Here is a 19,960-nt window from a genome sequence, read left to right on the forward strand (position 1 = left end):
TGCCTTCTGTCCTTTAATCTATTAATATGGTAAAATGCATTAATTGCTTTTCTGATATTAAACATGTCTCACTTGGTCATGTATCTAAATCTATATGTTATTTGACTTGTTCATGGGTTTTTGTAACTATTAATATTTTCATGAGGGATTTTCTATCAGGGTAATACTGGTTTCACAGAATAAGTTGGTAAGTATTCCTTACTCTTCTGCTTCCTGAGTCTGTGAAAAATGGTATTTCTTCTTTAAATGTTTGGCAGCATTCTTCTTGTTTTGTATGCTTTCAGGAATAAACCGGAGGTCATCTAAAAGTGAGCTTCATTGCTGATGAAACTACCAACATCACTTGTACTGAAGCCTGAAGGGTTTTCCCCATCAAGAATCGTCCCTTCTTAATAGCCAAAGGCAGATAAGGGTCACCTGGCTGGGGCTATAGGTAAAACAAAGCCTGGCTCATGCATGGGCAAGTCACAGTACAGCTGGTCTTCCACATCTGTGGATTCAACCAATCATGGATCAGAAATATTTGGGAAAAAAACAACAAAAATAATATTCATTAAGAAGTACAGAACAGCTATTTATATAGCATTTACATTGTAGTAGGCATTGTAAGTAATCTAGAGATGATTTAAAGTATATGGGAAGATGTGGGCAGGTTATATGCAAATACTACACCATGTTACATAAGGAACTTAAGCCTATGTGGTTTTTGGCATCTGTAGGGGTCCTGGAAACTGAGGGACTGTAACACTATGTGCTGACAATCTCAGCAATCTGGAAGGCACATGCACAACTCCAAACTCAACAACTTTAATCGATCCCACAGTTTCAAAATCTTTTAAGATTCATATATTGATATAAAACTTAATCTGCAGGTTTAAAACAGGAAGATTCAGGTCATTAGGAACATAAAACCATTTTCTCCTCATCCCTAAGATATAGCCTTGCAAGTATTCGAAAATAAAAAAACTTCATGACTTTTAACTATCCCTAAAATCTAAAATGGTAGTTCTCAAACCTGAGTGATGGTAGGTCTGCGCCTCTAACATTACTTAAGGGTGGGGGAACGTGCTTCTTAAACTGCAGTTTCCTGGGCCGTAATTTCAGTCTGGGTGAAACCCAGGAATCTGCACTTTCAATACCCCTCAAACAGCTGCTGTAGCCGGCACTCACACTGCACTCAGCACACTCCTGAGGCGGGTTAAAAGTATTTGGCCTAAGGACGCCTCAGTATCTAAGTCCTTAGGGTAATGAACTGCAGCGTAACTTAGTATGTAACTAACTAAAAGACCAATTTAGGAGTGCAGTCATGCATGGCATAATGACATTTTCGTCAATAGCAGACAGCACACAGACAGTGGTCCCATAAGATTATAATACTAGGCTAGGCACGGTGGCTCACGCCTGTAATCCCAGCACTTTGGATGAGGTGGGCAACACGAGGTCAGGAGTTCGAGACCAGCCTGACCAACATGGTGAAACCCCGTCTCTACTAAAAACACAAAAATCAGCTGGGCATGGTGGTGCACGCTTGTAATCCCAGTTACTCAGGAGGCTGAGGCAGGGGAATCGCTTGAACCCGGGAGATGGAGATTGCAGTGGGCTGAGATTGTGTCACTGCACTCCAATCTGGGAGACAGAGCAAGACTCCGTCTTAAAAAAAAAAAAAAAATTACAATACTGTATTTTTACTGCACCTTTTCTGTTTGGTATGTTTACATACAAATACCATTGTGTTCCAACTGCCTACAGCATACAGTACAGTGACACGCTGTACAGGTTGGTAGCCTAGGAACAACAGGCTATCCCAGGCAGCCTAGGTGTATAGTAGGCTATATCTTCCAGGATTGTGTAAGTACACTCTAAGATGTTCCCACAACAATGAAATATAAAATTCTGCAAAAAGCATCCCCCCTAAAAGCGATGAATAACAGTACAATGCATAACGATATATGTTTTCATACCTTTGTGTCAAACAGTCTCAGACAATCATAGCAGCCAAGCTTCAGTCAACACGGGCACTAACTGTTTAAATTATATAAAAAAGTAAACATCGAGTTGTACTCAATCAAGCTGTCTCTGTATATCAGTTGTTTTTCTCTACCTCATTTCTGTTTTCTGTTCAAAAACGCTGTCTGGCCACGTGACAGACGAGTTCTTTGAATCCATCCTGGTTTGGAGAGCTATCCAATTCTAGAATCCTGAATAAATGCCAGTTAAGATCGAAGCTAAGTTTGTAATTTTGTCTTTAACGGCAATAACAATCTCACATTTTTACTGATCACTCTTAAAGACCATCCATCTCCGATGAGTAACAAACTTAATGTGCAATAAATTCTGGTCTCTTGGACCTTTAATTTCTTTCCATCCCAGAGGAGTAACTTAATGGTGACTTAGAAGCACTTCAGCAGATACTAATGAACAAAAAGCACACAAAACACCACATTTTAAGGATCTAAGGTAGCAACTGAATTTTCTGGAAGGGGTGATTTGGGCTCAAGACCTTTTAAAAAGTGTTAACTGTTGATAAGGCAAGGGAAATAAAGGTATGAAAAGACTGGGAGGCCGGCGCGGTGGCTCACAACTGTAATCCCAGCACTTTAGGGAGGCCGTGGGCAGATCACAAGGTCAGGAGTTTGAGACCAGCCTGGCCAATATGGTGAAACCCCGTCTCTACTAAAAATATAAAAATCAGCCAGGCTTGGTGGCACATGCCTGTAGTCCCAGCTACTCGGGAGGCCAAGGCAGAAGAATTGCTTGAACCCGGGAGGCAGAGCTTGCAATGAGCCGAGATCATGCCAATGCACTCCAGCCTGGGCGACACAGTGAGACTCCATCTCAAAAAATAAAAAAAAAAATAAAGACTGGGGAATAATTTGTATAAGAGAAAATGGTCATGCCAGCCAGCAGCTAATTAAGTTACATGATACCTAGCTAGTTGCTGACTCGCAACCAGCAACCTGGGGCTGGCTAACAGCTCTTTGCCCTGCAATCGTGTCTCCAAGAGGTGGTTAAAGTAGAAGCAACCAATTAGACCCTGACCGGCCTTCTCTTCTACCACTCATTCTGCTACAACATTAAACCGGGACAACGCCGCCAAGGCTACAAATCCAGCCTGGTCCTGTAGGATTCAGATTAGGCTTTTCTGTCTGTAAACCTGTGAGGACCTTTTCCACAGTCCTCCTGACCATCCACAACAGAAGGATAACCATGGAAAGGTCCAGCCTTCTGCTTATGACTCAGTGAGCACCATTTCTCCCACTAGAAAGTAGCCTGAGGGGTGGCCGGGCAGCACGGGCTCCAGGACAAGCAGATATCTTGACTTTCTGAGGTTTAAGAGTCATCCTTGCATCCAGCTGATGGGTTGATTATCACTTAAGAACTGCATTTCCTCACCAGGGACTATAATCCTCGCTGGGCACCAGGCCTGGACTACTTCTTGGATCTTACAGAGGCCTCTGTAGGTGACCAACACTCAAGCGGCCTGTAACACCAATCATCACATCATAGGAAATGCTAAAATGCTATACTTAACCAACTCCACGCTTGGCCAGAGAACCACGATGGAGGGGACCTGGGGTGCCTTGATAGCACAGCTGGAGGTGCCCCTTAACCACAACCTGGGTCTCAGCACCTGAAAGTCTGACGTGGAGACCAATCTAAAGACTGACTGCTGAACTTGAGAGGAACTTGCTCAGAGCATTTCTTCCATTGCTTAAAGGCACCTCAGGCACTATATCAATTAACTTCCTTGTTTTTTTCAATTATGTACTGTCATACGTTTCTTTTTGGGGGATTTTCTTCTCAAACTCACTCAAATCTAGAATGTTTTCACTAGATAGTACTTCCCAAACACTGATGACCTAGAACATAATCTGAAAAAAATTCTTCATGACGTCTTAAAATTGTTCCTTTAAAAACTAAAAAAAAATACAGCACAAAATTATACCATCACAAGAATCCTCAATAGTAAGTACGACAAATTTACTTTAAGACATCCCGGTTTTTACAAACTGCAAAGGCAGCTGATATTATGGTTAGTTATAAAAGGAACTTTAAAGTCCCATTTTAATAGTTTCCCAAAATTCTATGAACGTTTTTTGAAATCCATTAAATCCCACAATATGCCCATCGGAAAGATAAAGCTGGTATTTTTTCCATGGAAGTAGAGCTCAGAACACGAGACTTTTAAGTCGGTGATTCACCCAGTTCCTTCAAGACTGTGTCCAACCAGAATCACATCAGCACCTTGTTCCCCTGTTCTAATTTGACACTGTTAACTACAGCTATTTTTAAACGGCAGGGAGAAAAAAAAAAAAAACAAAAAACATAAAAATGATCTTAGGAAATTTTATAGTATAAAGACATAGAAACTAGGAAAGGTTTTGGATATTTTTCTGTGGAATGTGGAAGGAACCTCAAACTTCATCTTTCAATTTGTGATAAAACTACAGAATAGTGTGCACATAAAACATAAGTAGTAGTAGATACAGTGCCTGACAAGCCAAAGGTCTTGACCGTAGCTGAAGGAATCCTGCTGGAACACAAATCCTGTGCATTTGTGTGGTTCTGGGGCAGATGCAGAAACGGCCTTGGTGGATTCCAAAGTGTTAACATTCTGTCTGCTAATGCTCAGCTGGGAGAATTATGACTGTAAACTGAGAATATGCTTCAATTGGTATTTTACTTTTTATTTTCTCTTCCTGAAAGCTACACCAAAATGGCCATCTTTAGACCTAAGCTCCCCAATGGATCATCACAGACCACCACAAGACCTAATGCCTTCATCAGCTTGACGTTTCTAGTCCAAAGTCCAGATGTCATTATTAGTTTTAAGACACCAACAGTGCAAAGTACCTAAACTAAGTGAGCAGCTGGGTGCGATGGCTCATGCCTGTAATCCCAGTTTTTGGGGGCTGAGGCAGGTCACTTGAGGTCAGTAGTTCAAGACCAGCCTGACCAAAACAGTGAAACCCTGTCTCTACTAAAAATACAAAATTCGCCAGGCATGAGGGCGCATGCCTGTAATCCCAGCTACTCAGGAGGCCGAGAGTGAGGAGAATCACTTGAACCTGGGAGGCGGAGATTGCAGTGAGCTGAGATTGCACTACTGCACTCCAGCCTGGGCAACAAGAGCCAAACTCTGTCTCAAAAAAAAAAAAAAAAAACTCAAAAAAACTGAACAATGGAAAGCTTATCACTAGTCATACTTAGAATAGACACAAATGATTTACAGACAACAACATGTTAGTGGCCAGGTGCAGTGGCTCACACCTGTAATCCCAGCACTTTGGGAGGCTGAGGCAGGCGGATCACCTGAGGTCGGGAGTTCGAGACCAGCCTGACCAACATGGAGAAACCCTGTCACTACTAAAAATACAAAATTAGCTGGGCATAGTGGTGCATGCCTGTAACCCCAGCTACTTGGGGGGCTGAGGCAGGAGAATCACTTTAACCTGGGAGGCAGAGGTTGCGGTAAGCTGATATCATGCTATTGCACTCCAGCCTGGGCAACTAGAGTGAAACTCTGTCTCAAAAAACAAACAAACGTGATTCGAATTATGTTGCTAGTTTTATGGGCAATGTACTGTCACTGAATGTGACAAACTTTGCAAAACCAAATTAATCTTTCCAAAGTGTTTTAAAAAAAAAACAGGAAATCATACTATTATTCTAGATAAAGAAATCAGAAGGTCAAACATGTTAAGAAAATCATGCAAGGAAAGAAACTAAGGCACAAAGACATTTTAAAAGGGAGAACAGAATGGACTCCAAAATCCCTGCCTAAGGCTAATTCTTATCGGAATCTCAGTCAACTGTCACCTGGGACGGTGCTCCCTAAATCCCCCCAAATCACAACCATCATGTAACTTCAGGCTTTTTCTGTTTTGAGACAGTGTCGCACTCCGTTGCTCACTCCGTTGCAATGGCACCATCTCGGCTCACTGCAACTTCAGCCTCCTGGGTTCAAGTGATTCTCCTGCCTCAGCCTCCTGAGTAGCCGGGATTACATGCACCAGCCACCATGCCTGGCTAATGATTTTTTGTATTTGTAGTAGAGACAGGGTTTCACCATGTTACTCAGGTTGGTCTCCAACTCCTGACTTCAATCGATCCACCCGCCTTGGCCTCCCAAAGTGCTGGGATTACAGGCGTGAGCCGCCACACCCAGCCTGGCACATTTTAATAATGTAACAGTAACCACAAATTTTAGGAGCCATTTCTGCTAACTGCATCTCTGAAGATAGGTGGTGGACCACCACATCAATTTACAGTTATCTAGGAAGAAAGAATTATTCAACATGACAGTTTAAAAATTTGTAATTATTCCTTTTGGCCCCAACCACCATCTTCCAGTAATTTGCCAAAATTATGAACACAAAAGGGAAGAGGAGAGGCACCTGATATATTTCCTCTAAACCTTTTAGAAAACATGGAGTTGTTCCTTCGCCCACATATACGCGTACCTGTAAGGAAAGGTGATACAGTAGACATTATGGGAATGGGTACTGTTGAAGGAGGAATGTCCACGTTACCATGGCAAAACTGGAGCAGTCTACAGTGTTACCCAGCATGCTGTTGATATTGTTGTACACAAGGTAAGCGCAAGATTCTTAAGACAATTAATGTATGTATGCCTAGAGTATATGAGCACTCTTAAGAGCCAGGATAGCTTCCTGAAACTCGTGAAGGAAAATGATTGGAAAAAAGGAGAAAGCCAGAGAAACGTGCCTGGGTTCCACTAAACACCAGCCTGCTCTACCCAGAGAAGCACACTTTGCGAGAACCAATGAAAAGGAGCCTGGGCTGCTGGAACCCAGTACCTATGAATTTATGGCATAATAGATGTTTAAAAAATCATAATTAAATGGCAAAGAACTTTCTAAGGACAAAATTATTTATATCCACTTTGTTCCATAAAATATTTTAGGTGGGTTATGAAGTTATGTATATATACCCACATTTTAAAAATATACTAGAAGAAAACATACACTTTTGCTACTATATAAATAGCACTGAAGCCAATTTAAGTTGGAACTGACTTGCTTATAAGTTACAATAAAAACTTGAATACCGAATGTGGGTGCCTCACGCCTCAAATCCCAGCACTTTGGGAGGCCGAGGTGGGAGGATCTCGAGGCCAGGAGTTGAAGACCAGCATGGGCAACGCAGAGAGATCCTGTCTCTGAAAAATCAGCTGGCTGTGCTGGCACCTGTCTGTAGTTTAGCTACTTGGGAGGATCACTTGAGCCCAGGAGTTCAAGGTTACAGTAAGGTGTAACTGTACCACTGCACCCCAGCCTGGGACAAAAAGCAAGATCCTACCTCTAAACAAAACAAAACAATGCTTGGAAGATAAAACGTGAAATTCCAGTCTAAAGAGGTTTAATTAAACCTTCACCTGCAGTTACACTTTCTTGTATTCTGTATTTTTGAGACAGGGTCTCCCTCTGTTGCCCAGGCTGGAGTGCAGTGGCGTGATCTCGGCTCACTGCAACCTCTGCCTCCTGGGTTCAAGCAATTCTTGTGCCTCAGCCTCCTGAGTAGCTGGGATTACAGGTATGTGCCACCACACCCAGATAATTTTTGTATTTTTAGTAGAGACAGGGTTTCACTATGTTGGCCAGGCTGGTTTTGAACTCTTGACCTCAGGTGATCTGCCTACCTTGGCCTCACAAAGTGTGGGATTACAGGCATCAGCCATGGCACCCAGCCAACACTTACATTTTCTAGACTAGAGGTCTAGAATGTCCCTTAAATTGCTAACCCTTTAGGAAGGCAGCCTACTACCTTCACTTTCTCGGGACCAAAATATGCAAGTTTTCTTGCCATACTATTGACACCATTGCCATACTATTTCTTGCCATACTATTGACACCCTCTGCCACGTCACAAAGCTCCACGTGGTAGAACATACAATGACCCACTTGCCTTTAGAAATCGCTCCTGCAATCTTGATAGTTATTTATTTTGAGCATACATTAAGAGAATGAGATTCTGTTGGAAGTGATAAAGCAGCTAGCTTTACTTAGAATGTGAGGACCAATGTTATAAATCCATACCAGAAACTGAATTAGTGATACAATGTCAAAAACAGATTTTTTTTTTTTTTTTTTGGAGACAGAGTCTTGCTCTGTTGGCCAGGCTGGAGTGCGGTGGTGCGATCTCACCTCACTGCAACCTCCATCTCTCAGGCTCAAGCAATTCTCCTGCGTCAGCCTCCCGAGTAGCTGGGATTACAGGTGTGTGCCACCACGTCCGGCCAATTTTTTTTGTATATTTAGTAGAGACGGGGTTTCACCATGTTGGCCAGGCTGGTCTCAAACTCCTGACCTCAGTAATCTGCCCACCTTAGACTCCCAAAGGGCTGGGAGTACAGGCGTGAGCCACCGCGCCCGGCCGGGACGTCCAAAAATTCAAGGTTAATTTTAACATCTGCAAATTTCTCCCCCTAGAAATATAATCAATTTTTAACACTTTTCCAAAGATCAACTATTTCAGGTTATATTTGAAAGAAAAACACTAATTAAATACATCATGCATCTAAGGCTTAAAGGTAGAAACAAAGATAATGATGGTTACTTTTCTGTAGTATTCAACAGATAAACTTTATTGGGCACAACTGTGTTTTAAAAGAATGCAGCTTCCCTCTCTGCAGGAACACATTCTGAAAGCAGACCTGCTATTTAAGTCACTACTCATCTAGTCATGAGCTTAGACTGCAAATTCCAGCCCCGTGTTTTACAAATGAACTAAGAAGACAATTTAGTGTTCATGGACGCTAAGACAATGCAAAAGCAAACGTAAAGCACACGTGTCCCTTTGGACCGGGCGCAGTGGCTCATGCCCACCGCACTTTGCGAAGCCAAGGCGGGTGGATCACCTGAAGTCAGGAATTCGAGACCAGCCTGGCCAACGTGGTGAAACTGTTTTTATTAAAAATAAAAAAATTAGCCGGGTGTGGTGGCAGGCACCTGTAATCTCAGCTACTCGAGAGGCTGAAGCAGAACAGCTTGAACCCAGGAGGTGGAGGCTGCAGTGAGCTGAGATCATGAAACTGCACTCCAGCATGGGCGACAGAGTGAGACTCCGTCTCAAGAAAAAACAAACAGAGATGTGTCACTTTATTCATAAAAGTTAGATGTACAGTCTTCTCAATCAGAATGAAGTAGAAAACGTGAAACATACTACTAAACTTTTAACACTGCTTATTACAACTTTTATGTATGCTAGAAGATGCTAGTGTTCTAAAAAAGATGTAACAACTAAAATCTTCCTAAAAACAAACATTATATGACAAGCAAAATCGACTGCATGGAACTGAAAGTGTAATCTCAAACATCAAAAATAAAGCCAGCCGGGCGCGATGACTCACACCTGTAATCCCAGCACTTTGGGAGGCTGAGGTGGGAGGAACACTTGAGTCCAGAAGTTTAGGACCAGCCTGAGCAACACAGTGGAGAACCCATCTATGAAAAAAAGAAAGAAAGAAAAAACAAAGCAAAACATGGTTAAGGCCTTAAGTGACACCCAATGATGACAGGCCAGCTGAGCGGCGGCACGCCCTGGGCCAGGCATAGGCCTGCACTGTGCTCACTGGTCTTTGACATGCCACCCTCCCCTAAAGGACTGCTCTGAAAATGACCACAGTTTTGTCCTTAGTAGCATCCATTAGATTTAGATTAAATTAAGAATCTAGTGGCTACTTTAATCTAGTGCTTAAAGCTACTTTGCCACAGTATTACAGAAAAACTAGAAGTAACATTTTGTTAAAACCAGGTCCCCAGTACATAATACAGAGAGTAAACACAGTGCAGGATAAAGACTGACTTTAGGAAAAAGAGTGACTGCTGATGTCATTTCTCTAACAGTCGTCAGACTTTTCTACGAGAAGGCCAGAGGCTCACACTTGTATACACAACGTGCAGGTGCAGGGAAGACCAAGGAAAGCAGCTATCCAATTTTTTACAAAGCCATACAGAGACAAGTTCAAGGAAGAAGCTTTAAGAGTTATTTTCACAATCTGTATGTGAAGACAACTTACAATGCTGCCACTCAACCCTGGGTTGTTAACAACTGTTAACCTATGTTAACATCAAGGTTGGTTTTGTTTTGTTTTGTTTTCTATTTTTTTAAACAGAGTCTTGCGCAGACTCTGTCGCCCAGGCTGGAGTGCAGTGGCACGATCTAAGCTCACTGCAACCTCCGCCTCCAGGCAGGGTTCAAGCTATTCTTCTGCCTCAGCCTCCTGAGTAGCTGGGATTACAGGCGTGCACCACCACACCTGGCTGGCTTTTTTGTATTTTTAGTAGAGACGGGGTTTCACCATATTGGCCAGGCTGGTCTCGAACTCCTGACCTTGTGATCCATCCACCTTGGCCTCCCAAAGTCCTGGGATTACAATAGGCACGAGTCACTGCGCCCAGCCCAACATAAAGGTTTTTAAAAGACTTTGTCCTTTCACATTATAATGTGCTTCAGTAATTCCAACATAGAAACAGACAATTTTAAATGTATATATAATCTTCTTACCCTATTAAGGATTTTAGGTAGTTTGTGTGGTACACAAAGCTCTTAACCTTCCCCCCAGAAAGCATAAATTGAAAATGAGAAAGAGGATGGTAAAAGCAGAGCCAGGAGTAAGCCTACGCACTCACTGAAGAGTCAATGTAAAAAAACAAATGCACAGCAAGACCCCGTACTTTTGTGTCACCTCAGAGCTGGACAGGGGCTGACGCAACACTTGGACCAGTGTCCTCACTAAAAAATTAAGTAGCAGCCGGGCGTGGTGGCTCATGCCTGTTAATCTCAGCACTTTGGGAGGCGGAAGCGGGTGGATCACCTGAGGTCAGGAGTTTGAGACCAGTCTCAACATGGAGAAACCCCGTCTCTACTGAAAATACAAAACTAGCTGGGTATAGTGGTGTATGCCTGTAATCCCAGCTACTCGGGAGGCTGAGGCAGGATAATTGCTTGAACCTGGGATGCGGAGGTTGCGGTGAGCCGAGATCGCACCATTGCACTCCAGACTGGGCAACAAGAGTGAAACTCTGTCTCAAAAAAATAATAATAAAAATAACAACAATAAACAAAAATAAATAAATAAGCAGAAAGAATGCCAATGTCATGTTTAGGCAAACTTACGTGCCATGACATTTTTCAAAAACCGTCTGCTACTTGGTTTACCAACATCAATCATAAGGGAAGACAGAGACTCTAGGAATGGCTGGAGAAGTAACTTAAAGACTCAATGAATTCTCTCAACTCCACATGCTGCCTAAAAACTTACAAGTACATGACACAGAACAAACCAATTACTATCAAAATTAAGTATAAGATTGTAGATTATGAGCAAAAGAAATCTAGGCTTTTTAAGTCTCCTGCGTAGTTAAAAAAAAATAGGTTTATGAAGATACTACTTTCATGATATATTGAAAGTGTCTTTAAAATATAAAGTTATCTAGCTAGGTGCCATGACTCACGCCTATAATCTCAGCACTTTGGGAGGCTGAGGAGGGTGGATCGCTTGAGCCCAGCAGTTCGAGACCAGCCTTGGCAACATGGCTGAAACCCTGTCTCTACCAAAAATACAAAGATTAGCCAGTCCCATGACGCAGTCTCAAAATAAATAAGCAAATGAATATACTTAAAAATTAAAGTATCTATATTCTTGTGATGAAAAATTTTTAAAATTTCTTCAGCATACTTTCTCTCCAAAGAGACATCGTTTATTTACTTTTTTTAGTTATGGAAAAAAATTTTTTTTAAGTTCCGGGATACATGCGCAGAACGTGCAGGTTTGTTACATAGGTATATGTGTGCTATGGTGGAGACATTTATTTTTTAAGCACAAAAACAATTTTGGGTTATAATTCCTAGTATACAGAGACACAGATGCCTACATTCTAATGACTAATATAAAACCTTTTATTTGGCAATTTGGAAATAAACACTTTTTAGATATTAACTTATGAAATATGGTTACAGAAAATTATTCACAGAAAATATTACACTATAGATGGATTACTCAAATCACTCCAATGAAGTAATTTACTTGAGGTGTTCATAAAGCAGCTCAGAGTCTGGGCACAAAATAGAGATCTGAGTCTTCATTCCTCTGTAATCCTACATGAGATACTCAATCTCTGCCCCTTCCTCAAAAGACTGTTAAGAACAAAATAAAACAGCGTGGAAAGTGTTTGGCAAGGTACTTATTAAGCATTTATGAATGCTTTATTAGTATCAAATGCTTTTGTCATCACAGTTTAATTGTACCAAGAAACAAAAATTCTCCAACAGAGTGATGACTGCTTTAAATAGGGGAGTTGATTCATTCGTTTACAAATACTAGTCATCAACTTTCAAACTTAACTTTGTTATATTTTTGGAGCAATGTTTACAGAGCTGTACCCGTGATAGGTACCACAGACAGACAATGAATAATCTACCTTCAGCAAGGAAGGTCAGAAAATCCAGACTCAAGAGGGGCACCTGTGCTTCCCAATGGCTCATCTCCTCCCTAAACTACAGACTTCTTCCACCAAAGCCGGAGCAGACCCTGTCTTCAGTCCACCTCAGTAACCTCCACGGTCTTGGGGCATAGACACTGCACTGACACAAACCTAGAAGGCCGGTGTCCCACAGCCCAAGTTTGCACTCATCTCTCACCAAGTATCAACCATTCTCCCAAAAGCAGGTAAATATCCTGGACTTAAGCACGAGATCCTTTGGCCAAAATGAATTGGGAAACATTTTAAAAAAAAACAAAAAAAACACTAATTAAAACATGCCATAAATTCCACTTTTTACCTCATTGATTAAAATAATCAAGAAAGATAAAACATACATAGGTGTTAATATTAGGATGGTGCAAAAGCAACTGCATATTTTGCCACACAAGCAATGGTAAAACTGCTATTACTTTTGCACGAGCCTATATTACTTTCATTTTTTTATATCTTAGCATTGAGAAATAGTGATTTTTCACTATAGAATCCCATTGTTTATTATTTAAATATGAGTAAAAGCATTATAAGAAATATTCAAAGAATAGATATGAAAGTATAAAATACACATTATTTAATTCTATTTAAAAGAATTTTTTTTAAGTTTAAGATCTTGTAAAGTTGAATTTTATCAATGTCAAACTGCAAACTTCAATATTTAATATATGTGTGATATTGATGACTTCCTCCTCTTCTTTCAGGTATTATTGAATGTTATCAATCAAATAAAAATTCTATTTCTTTCTGTTTCTATGCATATCTGACATTTACATGTGGTGAAAAGGTTACTTGGCCCAAAAACTTCTCAGAATCAAGTTTAACACATCACAATTTGCTCATGAGCACAAACTTTACAGTCAGGAGTTGCACATAAAGGGTTTATTTTAAATGTTTTAAGGATAAGATAGAGTTACATCATAATTATAAAAATTACTTACAGAATTAACAGATTTATATTGTGTATACTTCTAAATGCAGAGAACAGGGAACTGTCTACACATTGTATAAAATAAAATTAAAATTAAAAATGAATTCAAGCTTGAAAGATGAGGTCATTTACCTAATTTTAAAATGTGAACACGAAGACCTCTGACCTGTACACATTCATTCCAACTGCACTAATGATGGAAAACACAAAGAGCGCAGCATTTCCAAGGAACCACAGACATTTCAACCATAATTATTTTGTTATAATAATTGTTCCTGTTTTGTCTTTGGAGAACTTTCATTTTTTTAAGACAATCAGCTTAAGAGTGTTTTCAGGCACTACAATTTGTGACAACCGGAACAGTCTTCTAATGGGTCTACAGTGTTCAGAGATTCAAGCCCAATGCACTTCGTGGTTTGGCACATAAAACGATAAAAGAAACGAAATCTGATTTAGAAGTAACTGTGATTTTTTTTTAAGAAAACACAGTCCCTTCAAATGCTGCATGACATTTACAACTGGAAAATCACCTTCTGTTGGCACTACATTTGCTTCACCAGTGCATTTTTATCCTAAAACCACTAAAACGGCACAGTAAGCAAATATACAGGAAACTGAAAACAAATAAAAATAAAGAAAACAAAAAAACCTAAATATCTTTAACATGCAATTTTAGTCAGTTACATTGAACATTCTACTTAGAATAGAGCATGCAAAAAAGGATGGTCTGCTTTTAAGATTTTTCTCTGAAGTTTTACGTGGCAGCCTGACATCACACACGCACGCACACACAATACAATAATACTAGAGCAGGTAAATGAGAAAGGCCGATAAATTTTATACATAGATTCATGTCTTGTGTTGTCACAAGTCCCATGATACTTTTGGAAATTAATGTTGAATTCCTGGAACAAGAAACCAACATTCAGATACCAGAAAAATGCAAGCAATGCATGCAGATCTGACACGTGAGCCTAAAATGAAGCCCAAGATATAAGGGCTTGGGAGCAGAATTAGTCATAGCGTCATTAAGTGTGGTGTAAGCCATCAAAAGAAAGACAGAACGGGGGAAAATGGGGAGAGAAAAAAAAAAATCTTCCCTTTCCCTCAGCCCTAAAGGCAATAAATGGAACAATGATTAAACTCATCGTCATCATCACCATCATCATGTTGCATTCATCTAGAAGCTGGGAGACCATGTGGTATAAAAAGTCATTGAAGTTGCTTGCAGAAAAACCACAATGCAAGTTATTAAGTAATGCTAGAAATGTCTCAATTGACCCAACCCTCAAGATACTTCAAAATGAACTTTATTTTTCCACCCCAAGTGACCGAGCCAAGTTCTGGACAGTCCGTGCATGCTGGACACACTTGCAAACTCCTGTGCTGTAATGTCAGTCTGGACTCCGGGAGCCAGGCTCAGCTTCGAGATTTACATGCAGGGACTCTTAAAGAGTCAACAGGAAAACACATAGCAGATCTGCAGAATAATACCTGTTCACACACGAGAAGCACCTATGACTTGGGTATCACAACTGCTTTCAGAAGCTTGTCCCTGGCTGCCCACAGTGAAGCACCAGGGACAGAGCGACTGCAGCTGTGGACAGAAAACTGAGGTACTGTGTTTACATGGTGAGTGGTCGTTACCATCCAACAGCACAAGGCACAAAAAATGGGCATCAAGCAAACCATGCATAACGAGGCCTGGTAACCATCAAGAACAGCCACAAAAGAGGTCACTCGGACCTCTGATTCAAACTTTTGGTGTCTGAGTGATATGCATGCACGTTTAGGCTCTGCCCAAATATCAGGGAGGATTTCCAATCTCCACAAGAGACTGGTTTCACATATGGCCTTTCTCCTGGTTGTCAAACCACCAGGGTTCCTCCAAAACAAAGCGAGAGCAGCTGTTTTGCTGATCAACCAATCACACTAGCAGTTCTATTTCAGTTTAAAACAACCTTGCAGGAATAAACCACATAAAGACTCCATGGCTAAGGGCTGCTATTACTTACACCCACCAAGCGAACACAAACGGCTGGCTCTTTCTTCTATGGTAACGCATCACTGACATGCAAACCCCAAGGGACCACTGAATGGAATGAATCCACATTAACAGCACACCTGGAGCAGGAACATGCACCCCACAAGGTGTCAGGAGACTAAGCTGCTATTTGTCTAGACACTCTTTGCGAGGAAAAGCCAGGGGGTAGGGGAAAGGGGTGGGTTGAAAGTTTCTGACCATAATCATACATTAGCAATAATAGTAATAAAAATTTAAAAGTCCCAGAGAGCTTGTTAGAAGGCAACAATGCCACTCAAAACTTATACTTCCAATATAAAAGCATTGTATTCTTCCAGAAACTTACCCAAAACACACAAACCAGTGATGTATTGTTGCCTTTTAAATTCACGTACTGAAATCCAGATTACTGATTTGTACACAATGTACCACATGTGCTGTCCAAAATACACCTACATTACACTGTGTGGAACAAGGACCTGGGCTTTGCTAAAAAGAATTTATGATTAAAATGTAACCAAAAAAAAAATTCAAAGCTTAGAATTAAAGGTAGCCTTTTACCCAGATTTTTCACCAGATTGTAAAATTCTAATGAGTCATTAACTGTTCACAAGTAATTCATATTTGGACTTATGGTTTAAGGGCTCCAGATTGAAAAGGTGCTCTGAACTTCTGATTTTTTGAAACAAGCTGAAATGTTCCCATATGCTTCCTGTGCCCAAAGTTTAATTTGAAATAAAGAGCAGTAATATCATAACCATGACTGACTTGGGTAAAGCACTCCTGTTAAACTCAAGAAAATTATGTCACCCCCATACTAATAATCCACAAAGAAAAGACTGCCAGTGGGGTGTGTGTGTGTGTGTGTGTGTACACATGTATCTGTGTGTATATATTACATATGTATACACACATATAGATATAGGTAGATACAGATACATATATCTCAAAAAAGGCAATAACGAAAACATCAAACTATGCTTGCATTGTGGCGGCAGAATAACAGGGTTAAGGTGAGGGGGAAAATGGTTAAGATCTATTACAATTTTAAATGACTATGATACTAGCTTAACTTTTACCAAACTTGCCTGTAACTCCCCTCCAAATAGACAAGACTTCTTTTAAAAGAAAGGGGTTCTCCTTACACAAAATGCTTTGTGTTCACATCAATCTGTACTATTCAGAACAAAACCAGTTCTGCTGGCAGAGATTGTGGGTTCGCAGGGACATTTAAGCTTTCATTAAACTGGAAAGCAATCAAGTCTTTATGTCTACAAATAATACATTTCATAGTTCCACAAATTTGGCAGAGTTTGTCATGACATCTAGGATGTTTTCACCAAATCGTAGACATAAATATGGAAATCATCATCAAACTTGATGAAATAGACGGAGGGCTTGGCTTCTACTTGATGAATGACCATGCCAGTCCTTTTGGAGCCATCTTCTTTGGCATATTCCACTTGTTTGCCTACCAGGCTGTCCACAACTTCTCCTGGTTCCCTTTCTGCTGGAGGTGAATCATCTATATTAAAAAAAAAAAAAAAAGAGAGAGAGAAAATTTCTAAATCGATTTTTAGATATAAATCAACTCACATATTTATTTTCATAACTTAAAAAAAAAAAATTTTAAATACTCTGAATTCAGGATTATCTAGACCAGGAGTCAGCAAACATTTTCGTAAAAGACAAGGCAGTAAATATTTCAGGCTTAGGGGCATATGGTCTCTGTCCCAACTGCTGAACTCTGCCACTGCAGAACAAAAGCAGCCACTGATGATATGCATATAAACAGATGGTGGCTGTGTTTCAATAAAACCTTTTTTCATAGTTTGCCGACCCCCATCTAGATATATGAACAATTTTAAAAATCATAACCAAAAATTCATTTGGTCCATGTTTTATTTGTAGCTGTAATTAAATGAAAATAAGTTTGAGTGACTTTGAAATATAATTTGAAAGCAGACAATTCCTACAGGGATTACTGAGAATATGGTACATATTTAAAACGCCTAAGTACCACTGGTTTACTCTGAATCCTTAAAGCCTCTTCCCCCTCAATTTCACTGCATTTCACATCATCCTCCTAACTCAGTTCCAAAATTTAAGTTTTCCGTGCTTTAAAAATTGGTACTGAATGAACTTCAGCCCAGGACAAGTACAGGGGAATCTGAGGATGGCCCAGGCATCTGTACTGCCTAAAAGGTCCCCAAGATTAATGTACTGCTTCTGGCCTCTAAGAAAACACACAGCAACAGCAAATTATCGCCACCAACAACAAAAAACGAAGTAAAAGAAAAAAAGAGAGGGGGCTTGCTAGGCAGTTACAATTCTATTTTAAGAAACTGCATGGGTTCTGAAAAACTCAAAGCTCTTTTCCTCACAGTAGCAGGTGGCCTTCAGGTAGGGAAACCAGAGGCTCCAGCTACATAAGACAGTTCATGTTATCCTGGCACAATTGGCAGCAACGCCATTTTACTCTCACAGGTATCCTGGTGTGGACCATATAACGTACATGTATTAACAGTAGTCTGCCTCTTTGGTTACAATAAAATTCTCTCACTGAATGACAATCCAAAAACTGCTACTGTGATCTCTGGTACTAAGAGTCACAAGCAATAAAAATAAAACATCTGAGCATAATCAGTTCTTTTAAAAGAATAAAGAAATATAAGCTGAACTCTTTTCTTTAAAAATTATCTTCCCTTAAGTAGTATCATCACATACTGTCATATTTTTATGGCACTTTCATGTTTACAAAGGAATTTCAAATACACGATCGCACATAAATTTTATAGTAACTGAGCTAATCAAGGGAGTCATGTAGAGGCCTGTTTTAGCATCAGAGCTGGTACTCGAACAAGACCCTTTCAGAACTCATTAGATCAGAGCACCACCACTCTTTCTAAAGGCAAATACACTTCCACAGCGTGTACACGCACGCACACACACACACAAATGTAAGTTTGGAGAATTAACGGAGAGGGAAGATCAAAAAATGGTTAGGAAAAGTGATGGAGAACTGCAGACACCCTTGCATTTCCTACGATTAGGTTAATAGTACTTACTCTATCCATAAAAAATGTTCAAGTTACCTCATAAAGGATGGAGAAATGCTTTTTAAAGAAATGTTCTCATGACAAATTACTGAGTATATAATTTGAATTACCCCTTTATAACAAATGTACACAATTTCTTTTTTCTTTTTGAGATGGAGTCTTGCTCTTGTTGCCCAGGCTGGAGTGAAGCGGTATGATCTTGACTCACTGCATCCTCCACCTCCCGGGTTCAAGCGATTCTTCTGCCTCAACCTCCCAAGCAGCTGGGACTACAGGCGCCCGCCACCATACTTGGCTAATTTTTTTATTTTTAGTAGAGACCAGGTTTCACCATATTGACCAGGCTGGCCTCAAACTCCTGACCTCAGGTGATCTGCCCGCCTTGGCCTCCCAAAGTGCTGGGATTACAGGCATGAGCCACAATGCCCAGCCCCAAAATTTTAAAAATATATATCAAAGAAGTAGAAATTCAAGGCCAGATGAGCAAATTAGTACATTAACTAACTTCTTCATAGGAAGAATTTTTTTTAAAAAAAGAAATAGAAATGACTGATACATGGCTAATGTATGGAGAGGGCGTATCAGTTACATCTGTCCAAGGCCAGAGATTCATGTGTTGGAAGAAAGGCCACTGAGTAGTTTTTAAAGGAACAAACTTATCCAAAAGCGAAATTAAGAAAACAATTCAATTCATATGTATAATAGCATCAAAAAGGATAAAATCCTTCGAAGTAAATTTAATAAAAGAAATGCGGGGCCGGGCGCAGTGGCTCACATCTGTAATCCCAGCATTTTGCAAGGTCAAGGCAGGAGGATCACAAGGTCAGGAGATTGAGACCATGCTGGCCAATATGGTGAAACCCCATCTCTACTAAAACTACAAAAATTAGATGGGTGTGGTGGTGCATGCCTGTAATCCCAGCTACTTGGGAGGCTAAGGCAGGAGAACTGCTTCAAGCTGGGAGTCAGAGGTTGCAGTAAGCCAAGACTGTGCCACTGCTCACCAGCCTGGCGAAAGAACAAGACTCCATCTCAAAATAAATAAATAAATAAAAAGTGGCCAGGCACGGTGGCTCAACCTGTAATCCCAGCACTTTGGGAGGCCGAGGTGGGTGGATCACCTGAGGTCAGGAGTTCAAGACCAGCCTGGTCAACATGGTAAAACCTCTTCTCTACTAAAAATACAAACATGAGCTAGGCGAGGTGGTGTGTGCCTGTAATCTCATCTACCCGGGAGGCTGAGGAAGGAGAATCGCTGGAAACTGAGAGGCAGAGGCGGCAGTAAGTGAGATCAAGCCACTGCACTCCAGCCTGGCTAACAAGAAGACTCTGTCTCAGATAAAAGGAAAAAAGGGGAAAGCGAAAGTGAAAGGAAAGGAGAAAGGAAAAAGAAATGCAATGTTTTCAAAATACTGTTTTTTTTTTTTGTTTTTTTGTTTTTTTTTTT

General features: G+C 40.5%; 1 protein-coding gene across 2 annotated transcripts in view; it reads right to left on the reverse strand.

Annotated features, from left to right (window-relative positions):
• Window positions 1–13,367: 13,367 nt before the first annotated feature.
• Window positions 13,368–19,960, reverse strand: part of SPIN1 (spindlin 1) — a 30,434-nt gene continuing 23,841 nt past the window's right edge. For both annotated transcript variants that reach the window (XM_011948025.1, XM_011948027.1), the window contains exon 4: window positions 13,368–16,979. In XM_011948025.1, coding sequence (XP_011803415.1) covers window positions 16,780–16,979 — 200 coding nt within the window. In that variant the 3' untranslated portion in view covers window positions 13,368–16,779. The remainder of the gene's footprint in view (window positions 16,980–19,960) is intronic.

The sequence above is a fragment of the Colobus angolensis genome, unplaced genomic scaffold (genome assembly GCF_000951035.1).
Source record: "Colobus angolensis palliatus isolate OR3802 unplaced genomic scaffold, Cang.pa_1.0 Scaffold272, whole genome shotgun sequence".
Taxonomy (NCBI): domain Eukaryota; kingdom Metazoa; phylum Chordata; class Mammalia; order Primates; family Cercopithecidae; genus Colobus; species Colobus angolensis.